At 42.2% G+C, this 16,247-nt stretch overlaps 2 protein-coding genes across 3 annotated transcripts in view; one reads left to right on the top strand and one right to left on the bottom strand.

The window, feature by feature from the left end:
- The window catches only part of hps1 (HPS1 biogenesis of lysosomal organelles complex 3 subunit 1), a 40,845-nt gene extending 32,433 nt beyond the window's left edge, over positions 1-8,412 (top strand). Inside the window, exons 13-16 of the mRNA XM_048609215.1 lie at positions 1,836-2,002; positions 4,199-4,312; positions 4,617-4,699; positions 5,871-8,412. Coding sequence (XP_048465172.1) covers positions 1,836-2,002; positions 4,199-4,312; positions 4,617-4,699; positions 5,871-6,033 — 527 coding nt within the window. The 3' untranslated portion in view covers positions 6,034-8,412. The remainder of the gene's footprint in view (positions 1-1,835; positions 2,003-4,198; positions 4,313-4,616; positions 4,700-5,870) is intronic.
- A 3,610-nt stretch (positions 8,413-12,022) lies between these two features.
- Positions 12,023-16,247, bottom strand: part of st3gal7 (ST3 beta-galactoside alpha-2,3-sialyltransferase 7) — a 28,571-nt gene continuing 24,346 nt past the window's right edge. For both annotated transcript variants that reach the window (XM_048608785.1, XM_048608786.1), the window contains exon 7: positions 12,023-13,034. In XM_048608785.1, coding sequence (XP_048464742.1) covers positions 12,792-13,034 — 243 coding nt within the window. In that variant the 3' untranslated portion in view covers positions 12,023-12,791. The remainder of the gene's footprint in view (positions 13,035-16,247) is intronic.

Genomic DNA, 16,247 nt, shown 5'->3' with positions numbered 1-16,247 from the left:
GACTTGATGGGCCAAATGGCCTGCTTCCACACTGTAAGGATTCTATGTCCTGGGGCTGAGAAAACTGACCTCCAACAAGCACAACAGTCTTCCTATGTGCCAGGTATGATTCCAACCAGTGGAGAGCATTTCTGAAGAAGGGTCCAGGCCCGAAACGTCAGCTTTCCTGCTCCTCGGATGCTGCTTGGTCTGCTGTGTTCATCCAGCTCTACACCTTGTTATCACAAAGGTTCAGATTGTTGTGATGAATTGGCCCGAGGCATGTGATCATAGGCCGAAACATCTAGAATGGGATAGAGAAAACAAACAAACAGGCTTTGTTTTTGCTCTTGTCTCACATTACACTTACTCGTGCTGGAATATTTGTGTTCCCATATGAGGGAGGACAGATTGATACCACTGTGATGCTTACAGATGGCTGTCCCACACTCTGCCTATAGAGGAAGAATTGCATTGGACAGTGGCTCCTCCTGTGAGATTGTATTTTACTACATCCTTGAGAGAAAGAAAACTCGAGGAAGCCAATTCTCATTCTCACCTTGAGGAGGTATCTCCTGGCATTTGGCTGGTAGAATCAGTAAGAAAGATTGCCCATTGAGTATCAGCTGTGCTCAGTGAGTTACACTCTGTGCTGAGTCAGGAGGTTGTAGGTTAAAATCCTACTCCTGAGACTTGAGCTCATAATCCATGCTGACACTTCAATGCAGTAACTGAGGAAGTACTGTGCTCTTTGAGGTCCTGATTTGAGATTGATACCCTATCTGCTCCCTTGTGTATGATTTATAAGGGGAAGTGATGGCCTAGTGGTATTATCGCTGGACTGTTAATCTAGAGACTTGGATAATGTTCCTGGGACCCGGGTTCAAATCCCGCCGTGGCAGATGGTGGGATTTGAATTAAAAAAAAAAAATCTGGCATTAAGAATCTAGTGATGACCATTAATCCATTGTCAATTGTCAGAAAAAACCCATCTGGTTCACCAATCCCTATTAGGGAAGGAAACTGCCATCCTTACCTGGTCTGGCTTACATGTGACTCCAGACCCACAGCAATGTGGTTGACTCTTAACTGCCCTCTGGGTAATTAGGGATGGGCAATAAATGCTGCCTAGCCAGTGATGCCCTCATCCCATGAATGAATAAAGAAGAAAAAATAATTATAAAATTTGGTGCTGCTGCCCAACAAGTCCACACCAACCCAGACCCATTCCCCTGTAACCCTCCTAATCTACACATCCCTGAACCCTACAGGCATTCCAGCTAACCTGCACATCTTTGTCTGCGTGGGTTTCCTCCAGGTGCTCTGGTTTCCTCCCACAGTTCAATGTGCAAACTCCACACAGCCAGTCACCTGAGGGTGGAATCGAACCTGGGTCCCAGGCACTGTGAGGCAGCAGTGCTAACCACTGAACCATCAAACCACCATGTTGGATGAATAAAATTTCTCACTGGCATCTTGGCCACTACCTATCCCCTAACCAACATCACTAGAGCAGATTGCCTGGCCATTATCATATTGTAGCTTCTGGGAGTTGGCTGTGTGCAATCAGGCTGCTATATTTCCTATATTATAGCAATGTCTACCATTCAAAAACACTTCATTAACACTCCATTGTGTTATTCAGGGTAATGAAATGCATGATATGAATACTAGTATTTGTTTCTCTCATGCTTCCTACTGAACCATGTTGAATTCAGCGTTACTTCAGAAGGTTGAAGCTGAACCATGTTTAATTATCTTTAACACTACTGTCTGATTTTGGTAAAGTTTGAATCTGGTATTCTGTCTTACTGCTTTTGACATTACTACTATTGTGAATCCTTTAATTCGTTGAGGGTTGTCCTTAACTTGGGGTTGTACCTATCTGAAAGATTTCCCAGGACTCATTCATTTCATCTATGTGGATCGGACGGTTGGTCAAATGATTGCACCTTCGCTAAATGTGTCAGAAAAATCCACAGAGCTGGGGAAAGGACCATTGGCTTCATTTATCAAAAGCAAGGTACACCTTGGCAAGCTGGAGGAAACTAGGCTAGAGTCGTACAACATCGAAGCAGGTCCTTCGGCCCACCACGTCTATGCTGACCAACAAATACCAAACTACACTAATCCCATTTACCTGCACTTGGTCCATAGCCTACAATGCCCTGGCATTTTAAATACTCATCCACATTCTTCTTAAGTGTTGTGAGAGCATCCTCCACCACCATTTCAGGCAGCATATTCCATATTTCTGAGATAGTAGGAACTGCCGATGCTGGAGAATCAGAAAATGAAGAAGGGTCCAGACCCAAAACGTCAGCTTTCCTGCTCCTCTGATGCTGCTTGGCCTGCTGTGTTCATCCAGCTCTACACCTTGTTATCTCAGATTCTCCAGCATTGGCAGTTCCTACTACGACCTATGGTCTTAGACATGTCTGTCACAGGGAAGAGATTCTCATGATCTGCTGTGTCTATACCTCTTATAATTTTGTACAGTTCAATCAGATAACTCCTCAGCTACAAGGAAAACAAAGCCAGCATGTCCAGTCTCTCCTCATAACGGAGACTTTTCATTCCGGGCAACATCCTGGTGAATCTACTCTGCCCTCTCTCCAATGCAATCACGTCCTTCCAATAGTGTGGCGACCAGAATTGCACACTGTATTCCATCTGTGGCCTAACCAATGTTCTATAAAGTTGTAACACAACTCCCTTGCGCCAATATTCCACGCCCTGACTAATGAAGGCAAGCATTCTGTATGACTTCTTCGCCACATTGTCTACCCGTTGTATTCACCTTCAGAGATCTACGGACTTATACACCAAGGTCCCTTTGTTCCTCAGTACTCCCTAGGGACCTGCTATTCATTGTGTATGGCCTTCCTTTATTAGATACTCAAAATGCTCGCCTCAGACTTAGGCTATACTTTGTGTTGGGGAACTCAAGGGTCTTTTTTGGGAATTGAAATAATTTCAAAATGTATGATTAAATAAAGAGTAGTCTCTAGTCTCTATTACAATATGCCTTGGCTGGAAACTCAGATGAGCACCCAGTACCGGGCCACTACTCTATTTTTCTATTTCACTGCGTGCCGTCTCGCGAGCAGCGGTATTGCCAGGGGAAACATAGGAACTTGATTTTGTCCATTATTTTAGGACTTGGACTGAGTTTGTTCATTTCAAGATACAAAGTAATTTCAGTTCTTACCATTGTTCTGAGCTGGGTTGGACCCAGGCCCTCAGATTTGAAAAGCCAGTGTCATTACAGTACTCAGTTCCCTCAAGTTCATTGTAATTAAATAATCTGCACAAATGTTCTCCCATTCATTTCTTAACTTGAAAGAAGGTAGGAAGGTTGTAGTCACTGCTGCTAGGATTTTTTGTCTTAAGTGTGATTGCTCAGGTTTGGATAGATCAATGGTCTATAGCTTTATTGTCATTATGAATGATGGAGTAATCACATAAATATTTAAATAATAGTTGGGACCCTGCAGCAATTTTGAGTTTCTACTTGGTAACGAATGCTGTGTGTGTACCTTGTCGAGGTGGAATTGAATATGCAGACAGCAATCCTTACTGGGAGCACTGCAGGTTGCTGTCAAAGTATTCAAGACAAGTTACATTTCTGATGTTGTTTCTCAACCCCTTTTAGAATTTCATTTCTCTCCTGGTCAGCTTGGCTCTCTACAGAGGAGCATTTTTCGAGCTGCCTATTGGCAATTACTTAATATTGGAGCTTAATAATTAGGCAAATTAGTAGCATTGTAATGTGGCCCCTGTCTTCCTGCTCATTATCCACCTGGTCTATCTGCAAAACGATACGGTCCCTTGCTCACTCATCTCCTGTGTTGTCTACCTATAGGCTGTCTCGTTTACTCCTTCTCAGACTTCACCTTAGAGCCTTCAGTGATCATTGTCAATGGGCTTATTTTGGTACTTCTGCAAATAGCAGTAGTAATGACTACCCTGTGCTTGTGTGACGTCTTGCTGAGCAATAGGCTTATGCACTTTTAAACTACCTTGAGGTCACATAAGTCTTCAAATGTGGACAAATATGCAGAATTCCCTTTACTTTTTGATAATCCAAAGGGCATATCCCTTTGATCTGTGCCATTATTATCATCTGCTCAGTGTAATTATGATTTATTAAATATTTCATTCCATTATATCTGTTCCTGTGTGAATATTTTTAACTAAAGGTCTTCCTGTTTACTAGGTATGGTCCCTGGTTGGTATGGGGCGCCGGTATTTACAGAAGGGATACACCACGCTCACTTTCCGTGATGGAGACTACTACTGCTGCTATTTCCTTTGGTTTGAGAATGAAAGTGTGCGTATCTTTTCTAATTAGTCTTTTAACCAAGTGTGGACTACCCCACACAGACACAATAAAGGACATGTGTGAGCTTAGTTCCTTCACAGAGCTTTCGAATTATATCTTCAAGAAGGGGAAAGGAACATCTTAGAAGCAAACTGCAGGCTGGCTGAATACACCACTTAAGTAATGTCTCATATTAACAGATTCCAGCTGAGTTCCTTCGGATGAGAATTATATTTATTTCTTCTCAAGTTGTTGTGTGGCGGCAGTTGATAGAACCCTAATATTTTGTCTTCTTTCAATCTTAACGAATCAGGGATACAAGTTACCAGTTATAGAGCTGCCGGTGCTATCTGATGACTCTGCTCCGATTGGGATTTTGACTGGTGATTATTACAGGTATAACATTTTTGCAAAATCTTGTTTGGCTTCAAAGTATGAAGCTTCAGTGGTATGATTTGTGGATTGGGGGCTGGAATTATTGGTGGGAATGTTTGTGGAAAGCCTGAAGATTTTGTCTACGAGAAATGCACCAATGATTGTAGGGGCGCTGCAGCGGTGCGATGTACTGGACATCAGCAGATTGTACCAGAACAGAAGATAGGGCTTGAACCCATGATATTCTGAAATTAATCTCTGTTCTGAGGCAAACTTTAGCTGCTTCTCCAAAGGACTTCACTAGATGAAGGAGCAGCGCTCCAAAAGCTTGTGATTTCAAAATAAACCTGTCTGACTAAAACCTGGTGTTATGTGACTTGTCCACCCGAGTCCAACACCGGCATTTCCACATCATATTTAACCAGAGGAAGAGAGCAGAGATCCAAGCATGTAGTGCATTTGTACAAGTCTCTGACATGTGCATACCAGGAGTAAAGTGTGCAGTTTTGGTCATAATGCTATAACAAAGTTATTCAGGTATTGATGATTGTGTTGAAAGAAGATATCTAACTGGTTCTCAGCTTAAGGCAGCTGAGTTTGGAGGAAAGCTTGTGGACCTTGTTTATCTGGACAAGGGAAGGTTCATATTTAAGAATATTTAAGTATTCCAATGTTTAATTTGTCAGAGCAATTAAAACTTGAGAACACATTCAGTATTCCTAGGAACATCAGTCTGGATTTCAAAATACAACCGTGAATTGAAATAGCACAGAACACTGTCGGCCTGTCAGCTTCTGAGAAGAGAATAAGTTTGGATATTTTTTGGCTGGTAACCCTGTTTAAGAACTGAAAAGGAAGCATGTATGGAATTCAACAAAATAAAAACCAAGGGGAGATTAGGTAACAGTCACTTCTCAAATTTACTTGCATCTAGTTCACAGAAGCAACCAATATTTTATGGTATATTTTTAGTTTACTTGTGAGATAACCTAGGTTTGGTAACATATAATTAACATGGTAAGTAATACTCAGCTTCTTGTTTCTATATAAGTAATATCCATAATAGGCTTGTGTGCTGCTGTTATCTCTGGTTTTCATGTGAGGTGGTGATAGTAAGAGTTGGGGGGTGAAATATACTGAATCTAGATTTTACAACATGGGTCATGCAATATCTGTTCTGTCTCTTTCTCAGGAAGCTACTGCGATATTATGGCAAGAACCACAGCTTGGAGGTGATCAAGTGCTTTGAGCTTCTCACTATCCACCTGGGTGTCATTCCTACAGAGTTCATCATTCAGCAGTGCTCTGACCTGGCACGCAGATTATGGGAGCCCTCACGCATCCCACTCCTTTAAACAGCAGGGCAGAGATCACTGGAAGCTTGGGGAATGGGCATCTGTGTTGGTGAAATCAGATGTTAATAGAAAGGACAAACACTCAGAAAAACTGCTACAGATAGGAGATAGTGCTGCATATTTGAATTGGAGGCCACAATAAGCTCAGGGGACAGTGGCAGGTGTAACCCAGCAGTCAGTAAGCTTCAAGCTTTTGAAATCCAGTTGGCTCCTGTGTCTCGGTTATGAGATTCCCCCCCATTGCTGCAAGTCCCATCTGAGTTTCAAATCCTTTCTCTGTGGCTAGTGCAGTTTAGAAGGTGAGAAGTAGGAAATGGATTGAATTCATTTTTGATGGAACTTCACCATTTAGCATTTTGGTAGGTTTTGGGTGAGTATATGGAGGAAGACCAGAATGGCAACCAATACATGTTTTTGGGTTGTTTGGTTTCATATTCAGGTGCCCAACCAGATTGTTGCCATTGTAGTTAAATTTCTGCCCTCCAAAGTGGAGATACATCTTGCTTCACATTCAAGCGTACAAACAACATGTTTTTATTTTATGACGCATGATCTGTGTTGAGTAGCTCACTTCAATGAGATGGCAGCTGTCTGCCTCATTGGGTCCTGGGCTAGGAAAAGTAGAACTGGTTAAACCCTCTGTCACCTGATGTGAGCTTCAGGAAGTATGTGTTAGGGGTTAGTGACTAGATTTCACTTCACTGCTTCTTGCCATAAAGATTAAAAATCCATCTTGGCTTGTGGATATTAGTGTTTCGGAGCAGGCAGACTTAAGTGTATCCCAGCAGGATACAGGAACAGTAGTGGGGCCAGGGTTATGGGTATTATAGGGAGATAATAATGAAGATTAAGCTGGTGTTTCTTTTACTGTAAAGCACTTACAATGTGGAACTTTGCTACCATGTGGAGAAGATCAAGTGGATAACACGGACATATTCGGGGGTGGGGGGGTGGTGAAATTAGACAAATACATGAATGAGAAAGAAATAGAAGGATAGGCTAACACAGTGAGGTGGTAGAGGCTCATGTGGAGCATAAACACAGCATGGACCAGTTGAGCCAAGGGGCTCTTACTGTGCTGTTAATTCTGCTTACTGACTTGTCATTGAGTAGAGATGTACACTACTTTCACTGAATAGATTAATGCTTTTAATTTCTTTTGCTGAAAACATTGCATATTTTATTTTATTTTATAGACTGGTAATGTCAAAATCAAAACAATAAACACTAGAAGATTTCAGCAAGTCAGGTGTCCACTGATATGGAGAGAACTAAGCTGTTTGTGAGTTTTGTTAAAATAGAAGTTTCTGCACTTGGATGTGATTTCCACATTCAGTAAACATGACACTAAATTGTACTAACATTCTAGCAAAACAGACACAAAAATAGCTTGACAGAACTGCATGGTGACTGCTGAAAATTGAACTTTAGAAAATTGGACATTCTTTCTGATGTAGCAGCGGTCTTATCCTTTTTTTTCTCTAGTCCTTCTGCTTAATAACCTTCATCTTTGCCATCTCCCTTGATCTTCTCTCCTGTTAAGGAATGAGTTCAGAGAAAAGGATCTGATAGGCTGCAATCAAAGAAGCTCTCAAAACCTGGGACACTTCAGATGTGCAAATCTATACCATTTTACGTTACATCAAAGACTTTTACACTTTTCACTTTACATAATTCAATCTTGTTTCACTGGAACGTTGCTGAGCTCTTTGATGTCTGAATTAGTTTCTTCCCCTTGATTCTTTTTCTTCTTTTGATTCTGTCTTGGACCACAGGATTTTAAAACAATTAGTGGCTTTAGATTTATTAAAGAGAATTTTACGCACCAAAGCTCAGAGTCCAGCTCAATGTTTCAAGTTTCAGGGAGAAATTAACCAAAGTGTATGAGTGAGACAAAAAGCAGTTGACAGGTGCTCAACAAACAATGAAGACTAGAATAGATTTTTTAAAAAGGCCAAAGCTTGAAATGTTGTTGCTTTAAACAATATGTTAGTACTTTTTTGAAGGGAGCTAATAAAAGGAAGGTTCTGTAGATTTGGATCAAATCAAACAAAAACTCAATGACGTGAATTATGCAGTGAGTAGATAGGAAGAAAAATTAACTTATCGTGTTGACAAATCAACTAATTATCATGTTGACATGTGAAAGAAATAGTATGACAGTGTTACCACTCTTATGGGAGGAAGGCACTGGTAATCAAACTGCACTGCTCCATGAGTGGACTGATTGTGAACAGGAGGAGGTGATAGGACATTGTCGCTCATTTAGTAATCCAGAGACACTGGTGATTTTCCGAGGGTTTGGGTGGAATTGGAATTCAATGCAAATCTGCAATTTAAAGTCTAATAATGACCATGAAACTATTATTAATTATCGTATAAACCCATCGGGTTCACTAACTAATGTCCTTTGGGGAAGGAAAACTGCAATCCTTACCTGGTCTAGCCTAATATGACTCCAGTACACAGCAACATGGTTGATTCTTACATCCCCTCTGAAATATCCTCAAAGCTGTTCAGTTGTACTAATCAGCATCAACTAAGACATTGGAAACAACAGTGGTAAACACAGCCCTGTTGACCCTGTGAAGTTCTCTCTACTAAGGGAGACTGTCTCATGGACTTGTCAAGTAAAAGCCTAACAGTCATATTCACAAGATCATACTTACAAGCAATGTTCTAGACAACATCATTACCATTCCTGGGTTCTCATTCCAATGACAGGATAGACCAGCAAGAGGGCGTGGCACAGCAAGAGGGAGCTTCCCTGGAAGTCTTCAATATTGATTCTGGACCTGTCATCAGGTGAAACATGGCTAAGGAAACCTCTTGCTGATTACCACATAACCCCCACCCCCGCCAAGATCAGCTGTTGAGTCAGTGCTCCTCGATATTGAACAATACATGAAAGAAGCGCTGAGAGTGCAGAATGTGCACTGGGTGGGAGATTAGCACCAGCACTGAGATCAAGTCGAAAGGACATAGCTGCTAGAGTGAGTCTGTGGCAGGCGATAAGCAAAGAGCATTCTTGACCTCATCCTCACCAGTCTGCTTACGCAGATGAATGTGTCCAAGACAGTACGGAAAGAGTAAACACCACGCAAACCTTGTGAAGATGAAGTCCCGTATTTTACATTGAGAATACCCTGCATTGTGTGGCATTATCGTGCTTAATAGGATAGACTTTGAACAAATCTGGGAACAGAAGAATGGGCACCCACGAGGCACTGTGGGCAATCAGCAGCAGAATTATGCTTTGCAACCTCATGGCCTGGCATACTTCACCAACCCCCGCCCCCCCCTCCATCCACCTCCAGTTCCCCCAACCCCACAACTACCATTAAGCCAGGGCATCAACCAGGGGATTCAATGCAAGAGGGCATGCCAGGAGCAGCACCAGACATATCTAAAAATGAATTGCCAATCTGGTGACATTACAAAACAGGATTACTTGCATGCCAAACAGCATAAGAAAGAAATGATGGAGCTAAATGATTCCGCAACGAATGGCAATTTGCAGTCCTGTTACTTCCAATCATGGATAACAAGGTATAGAGCTGGATGAACACAGCAGGCCAAGCAGCATCGGAGGAGCAGGAAAGCTGACGTTTCGGGTCTTGACCTCTACTTCCAATCATGATTTGCGGACAATTAACGACTCACTAGAGGAGGAGATAGTAAGAACAGTGGATGCTGGAGTCAGGGATAACACAGTGTGGAGCTGGAGGAACACAGCAGGCCAGGTAGATACAACTCACCATGAACATAGAACATAGAACAGTACAGCATAGTACAGGCCCTTCAGCCCACGATGCTGTGCCGATCTATTATCCTACTAAGATCAATCTATCCTGCATACCCTACATTTTACTATCCTCCATGTGCCTATCCAAGTGTCGCTTAAAAGTCTCTAAAGTATCTGACTCCACTACCACTGCTGCACCGGGACCCACTTCCCCTCGCGTTGCACTGCACACCCACCACACTCTGTGTAAAGAACCTACCTCTGACATCTCCCCTATACCTTCCTCCAATCACCTTAAAACTATGCCCCCTCATAATAGTCATTTCCACCCGTGGAAAAAGTCTCTGGCTATCCACTCTATCTATGCCTTTCATCATCTTGTAAACCTCTATCAAGTCACCTCTCATCCTTCTTCGCTCCAATGAAAAAAGCCCTAGCTCCCTCAACCTTTCCTCATAAGACCTGCCCTCCAGTCCAGGCCGCATCCTGGTAAATCTACAATGTGTTCTAGTAAGTGTTCTAGTAACTTGTTTTATAACTGCAGCATTTTCTCTCACAGTTGCCTTGGTTTAAAGCAGCAGTCTTGTCCCACTTTTAGTCCACAGTACAAAAGAACAAGTGGTCTTCACGCTAAACTGAACTGATTAACCTAGTTAACTAATGAGCTAAGTTCCAGCAGAGTTTTTTTTATCTTGTCTGATGTTGGGAGGAACTCGTTTTCCTTTTTTTGCCTTAATTAAATTCTTAGCCCAGTTACAAAAAAAATGCTAGCTATAGTCCTAGAAAAATATTGACTCTTAACTGACCTCTCATCAAGCTTGCTCTCTCCATTATATTCAATAACATCTCCAATATGCGAGAAAAAAAATTCCAGATCTGTCGAATAGTGAAAGGTTCAGTGGCTGATTTGTAACTCCTCCAAAACATAATGTTGGTCAGACAATAGAATTGTGAGCGTCTGAAAAACCACATCTCTGGTAAGTTAGCAATCGAGTGATTAAATGCGAATCAATCGAAACTGAACAAGTAAACTGCAGCCAACTGAGTAATCACACAGGAATGACTCAGCTGTTTGTTTTTGGTGACCTTCGTTTAAAAACCACGTTTTGTGCCAAAATTAAATTTTAAACATTCTCAATAATATCATTAACCAACCTGAAGGTCACTTGATTTATCTTCATTCTGAATGTTGGTTAGTTGCCTGCACAGCTTGTGGTCTTCAGCAAATTTCACACAACGAAGGAACTTCTTTCCAAAATGTTTATGAAACCTTACAACAGAGGACATGGAGGTATTTTCCAACCATCCACTTCCAGCTAAGAATAGCTGCTTTTAATGCAGAGGATGGCTGATTGATTTCCCGCTAATTCTGTGAGGTGCAGTTGTTAACAATCATTTTCCATTGTCAAGTGTACAGAAAACATACACCGATGAAGCTCTCCAGAAATTAGTTCTTTGGGTTTTTCTCTTTGATTTGGGTGCGTACTCAGCGCTCATTAATATATTTCCACGCCAGCATTCCCAATTTTCCTGCACAAGTGTCAGGTCAAGTTCACTGTCACTGGCCTGAAGGTAATTCCCATGTTTATGGGGATGCTGTGCTGCATTCTTATTATTTCCCTTCACTTTCTCATCTTCATTTGCCTTGAAATTCTGACTTCGCAATGTGATAGCAGTAGCATACGGTGTAAGCATTCTAATTCATAACTGAAGTTCGTAAATAATTAGCAGAAGATTTTGAGAGGAATTTTCTTTGCACAGTAGATTGTTACATTCTGGAATGCACTGCCTGAAAATGGATGGAATTAGATTCCATCTGAACTTTCAAAGAGCAATTGAGCATGTACCCGGAGAGAAGTAACATGCAGGATTATGGAGAGTGACACTAACTGGCTAGCTTTTTTCGAAAGAGCTGGCATGGGCATGTTAGCTGAACAGCATATGCAACAAGGATTCTCTGTTTTTAGAAATGTAACATTCATCAGTCTGGACTACTGTTGAAATAGATCCTTCTTGAACTAACACCTGATAACATGATTTTGCCCTGGACTATTTATTGCACAGTCTTCCTCCGTTGTGCTCTGGATCTCACCTTTCAAAGTACCAGCTGTATTAATTATTTAGTATCTTCCTGTTGAAATAGCTGTGTAATAATATACCCTACCTTGCAGCATTGGCAGGGAGGGCTCTGATAAATAAAAGGCTTGGCCTCTGTTCCAGTCTTATAATTAATAGGTTTGAGAATCCAGTGTCAAAATCTCAGAGGCTTTAATCTGTTATTAATAGTAATATAGAAATTGTAGGACCAAGATAAATCATTTGATTCAATATCATAAACAAAATAAACAAACAATTATTTATGCCTGCTTACAGAAAAACTGCCCATTTGGGAGAATCTGGGCTGCCTGGGAGATTATATTGGGCTTCCTGCCCGGAATGCATTTAGTCTCTCAAACAAACAATTGGTGTCAACTAACAGATTCCTGCTTTCACAACGTTCAATGCAAAACTGAAACTGCATCTGGGTCCAACTTTTATCTGAATTACTCAAGGTTAGGTTCTTTGCACTGTTCAACAGAGTGCATACATTTTAATTTGAGTGTCCTGAACGAGTTTATCTTCAGATATTTCTTGTGTATTAAAATCACGCATCATTTCATGATTTCAGTTTGATTCTTTGCTAGCTATTAACTTGCTTCAGTTTTGGCTTTCTTGCTAATCTTGTTTTAGCTGTGTCTCCTGTCTTGTAACATCCACAAAAGTTGTTTGGGCTAACTGAGTGCCTGCAAGTGTACCAACTCTGGTTAACTCACCCCTCCACAATGGCTGTGCGACCATTTTCTGCTTAAATCTCCCATTTGGAAAATGGAAGAACACTGTGTCATTTGTGTGGAACTTGTCTATGCTTGAACATATTTGGCACAACATGAAGATGTTGCTGAAATATTCCTTTTGTTTTAAATGTTTAAAAGATTGAGATTTCAACAGTGGGCTGTGGATCTCCAGTGTCCTTCTACCACCTTATCCCATTAGTAAGGTCATTGACAACATTGGCTTTCACCAAAGAAGCGAGGAAGCGTTTCTCACGATTCACATTGTGCACAGCTTGAGCATTCATCGCATTCATCCGGACTGTTTCATAATAATGTAAAGGCAGGTCTGGCCGTGTCATGTCGTAGCCAAAACCAGCAACATTAACCTCATCACATAAGTACAGGGCTGTGACGATGGAAATCACTCCTAGTGTTGGAAGCACCTGGCAAAAAGGAACACAGAAACAGTAACGACAGGAATAAAATAAATCACACAGTGAGTCTTAGTCTCGAATATACAGTCTGAAAGAGTGTGGAAGCAGATTGAATAGTAACTTTCATAATGCAAACAGATAATGAAAATTAGATCAAGCTGAGACACATTGCTGAAGCTTTTCATCTTGCACATGTCAGGACAAGTACAAATGTTCAAATGATTGCAGCAATTTCTGCTGCAGGAGGTGGTAGAATATCCCTTAATGTCCCGTGTACACTAATACAGCAGAACAGGAGTACTGTGAAAATATTTACAATGGCTGTCTCTAATGGTGCATTTAAGGTACAAGTGCCTAGGTACAAATCTTGGATAGAAAAGAGGAATAAAAGGAAAAGTAGCAGCATGACTTGAAGTGTCTAAAAACATAAGTTAGAAATAAGATATTTATTTCCCCTCGCGCTGCACCGGGACTCCCTTCCCCCCTCGCGCTGCACTGGGACTCCCTTCCCCCTCACGCTGCACCGGGACTCCCTTCCCCTCGCATTGCACTGGGACTCACTTCCCCTTGTGCTGCACCGGGACTCCCTTCCCCCTCACGCTGCACTGGGACTCCCTTCCCCTCACGCTGCACCGGGACTCCCTTCCCCTCGCGCTGCACTGGGACTCCCTTCCCCTCGCATTGCATTGGGACTCACTTCCCCTTGTGCTGCACCGGGACTCCCTTCTCCTCGCGCTGCACCGGGATCCCCTTCCCCTCGCGCTGCACTGGGACCCCCTTCCCCTCGCACTGCACCGGAACTCACATCCCCTCATGCTGCACCAGGACTCCCTTCCCCTTGTGCTGCACCGGAACTCCCTTCCCCTCGCCCTGCATCGGGACTCCCTTCCCCTTGCACTGCACAGGGAATGCTACAAAGAAAGAAAAAATAGAAAAGAAAGAAAAAGAACAGGTGGAGCAGAGGAACTCCGGGTGGAGTGTGCTAATCTGCCGCCATCTTGCCAGAATAAAAAATGTGCTGTTTGGTGTAGCAAGTCAACTCTGATTGGCTGAGACATTGCTGAGGAGAAAGCAACATGAACTGGTTTAGTTGGTATTGGTGTTAGCACGGACTGGTTGGACCGAAGGGTCTGTTTTTGTGCTGTATGACTCTAACTCTATAACTAGGTTCTTGAAACTCCTGGGCAATTCGGAAGGGCATGAGGATCAAATATGTTCCAACAAAAAATGCAGAGTTCTGGGAAACAGCAATGAGTGGAGTAGGACTAAACAAGTTGGCCTTTCAAAGTATTGGCACAAAAACCACAAACGGCCTCCTCCTTTTGGGTATCATTCTATTAAGCCGTGCTGTATGGAATTTTCATTTAGTCCTTTGGAGAAGCCCATTTTATTCCCAGACTGTCTCTTAGCTGATTTATCACTGATTTGGCCTGACCTAGTGTCCTGAGGGACAGCTCTGTCTGAACACTCAATGATCTCCAGTAACAGTGGAGCCAAAGTACAGCATGTTCTTTCAAAGCCTGAGCTTGCTGCCCAGTATTAAATCTCTCGCTGTCACAAGGCAATATGTGCTGGCGATAGGCAAGGTTCACCACTTCCAAATTCTACACTCACTATAATCTATTCTTCCCACACCATTGTTATCCAACTCCTTTCCCAATTCGTTGTCTTACTCCTTTTGTTTGTGAAATCAGCCTCTTAGATCCATCAGATCCAGCAACGATGGGGTCATAGGGTGGATATTGTTACTTCTAAACAGACATTCTCAGCATTTAAGTTCCATTGGCAAGTCCTGTCCCTAATTGTTCTCTGACCTGTCTTCATTAACCTCTGCAGTCCACGTGCTGTAACTCATTCACGATGCTGTTACAAAGAGAGTTCCAGGAGTTTGACCCACTGATAAACAATTTCCAAGTCAGGACATTGTCATTTGGAGGGGAACCTGAAGGGTGGCAGTGTCCCATATATCTGCTGCTCCTATCCTTCTGGATGATAGTGGTTGGGGGTTTGGGAAGTTTGCAAGTTGCTGCAGTGCATCTTATAAATGCTGCCACTGTGTATTGGTGATGGAAGGGGTAAATGTTGAAGGAGGTGAATGGGGCACTGTTAAAGACAATTCAGTAATTGTAATACCGTTACTGTGTCCTGGATGGATGATGTTGAACTTCTCAAGTCTTTACAGAATATAGAACATAGAACAGTACAGCACAGTACAGGCCCTTCGGCCCACGATGTTGTGCCGAACTTTTACCCTAAACCCAAGGTCTATCTAACCTCCACCCCTACCTTATACTATCATCTATATGCCTGTCTAATAGCCGCTTAAGTGCCCCTAATGAGGCCGACTCCACTACCCTCTCCGGCAATGCATTCCACGCCCCTCCCACTCTCTGAGTAAAGAACCTACCTCTGACGTCTCCCCTATATCTACCTCCACTCACTTTAAAACTATGCCCCCTCATAATAGCTACCTCCACCCTAGGAAAAAGTCTCTAGCTGTTTATGAAGGTGAACTCATCTTGGGTGAAAAGATGATTGGAGTTAGGATATTCACATTGAGTAAAGTAGTGGCAAGCAAGAAAAGAGTCACAAAGAAGGGATGGGTAAGAATAGACTTTTATCCAATTCTGCATTATTGTCCCCATAAGTCTATTTAATCAAGAAACAGGGTGGAAGGAAAGGGTGAATTTTGTCCAGATCTTGCTGTACATGAGCGTGGACTTGCTTTATAATTGGAAAAGTTGACAATGGAACTGAACAATGTGCAATTTGACCTGCTTTTTTAGTATTTACATGGTAGCGTCAATTCAGTTTCTGGCCAATGGTAATTCTCAGAGATATTGATAGTGGAGGATTCAGTGATGATAATACTATTGAATGGCACGAGGAGATGGTTATATTCTTTCTTATTAAAGATGTTCGTTGCTTTATGTAGCATAAATTTAATTATCAGCTAAATCGTGGATATTATCCAGGTTTGGATGCATTTGAATATGGATTGCTTCAGTATCTGAGGAGTCACGAAGGGTGCTGAGCATTGTGCAATCATCAGTGAACATCCCCACTTCTGACCTTATGATGGAGGGAAGGTCATTGATGAAGCGGCGGAAGATAGTTGGGCCTAGGACACGACGATGAGGAACTCCTGCAGAGGTGTCTGAAATAACTGACCTCTAACAACCACAACCACTTTGCTTTGTTCGAGGTATGACTCCAAACAGT

The sequence above is a fragment of the Rhincodon typus genome, chromosome 20, assembly GCF_021869965.1.
Source record: "Rhincodon typus isolate 14 chromosome 20, sRhiTyp1.1, whole genome shotgun sequence".
Classification (NCBI taxonomy): Eukaryota; Metazoa; Chordata; class Chondrichthyes; order Orectolobiformes; family Rhincodontidae; genus Rhincodon; species Rhincodon typus.
Note: the sequence above shows the minus strand (reverse complement) of the source record. Positions and strands in the feature narration are given on the sequence as shown.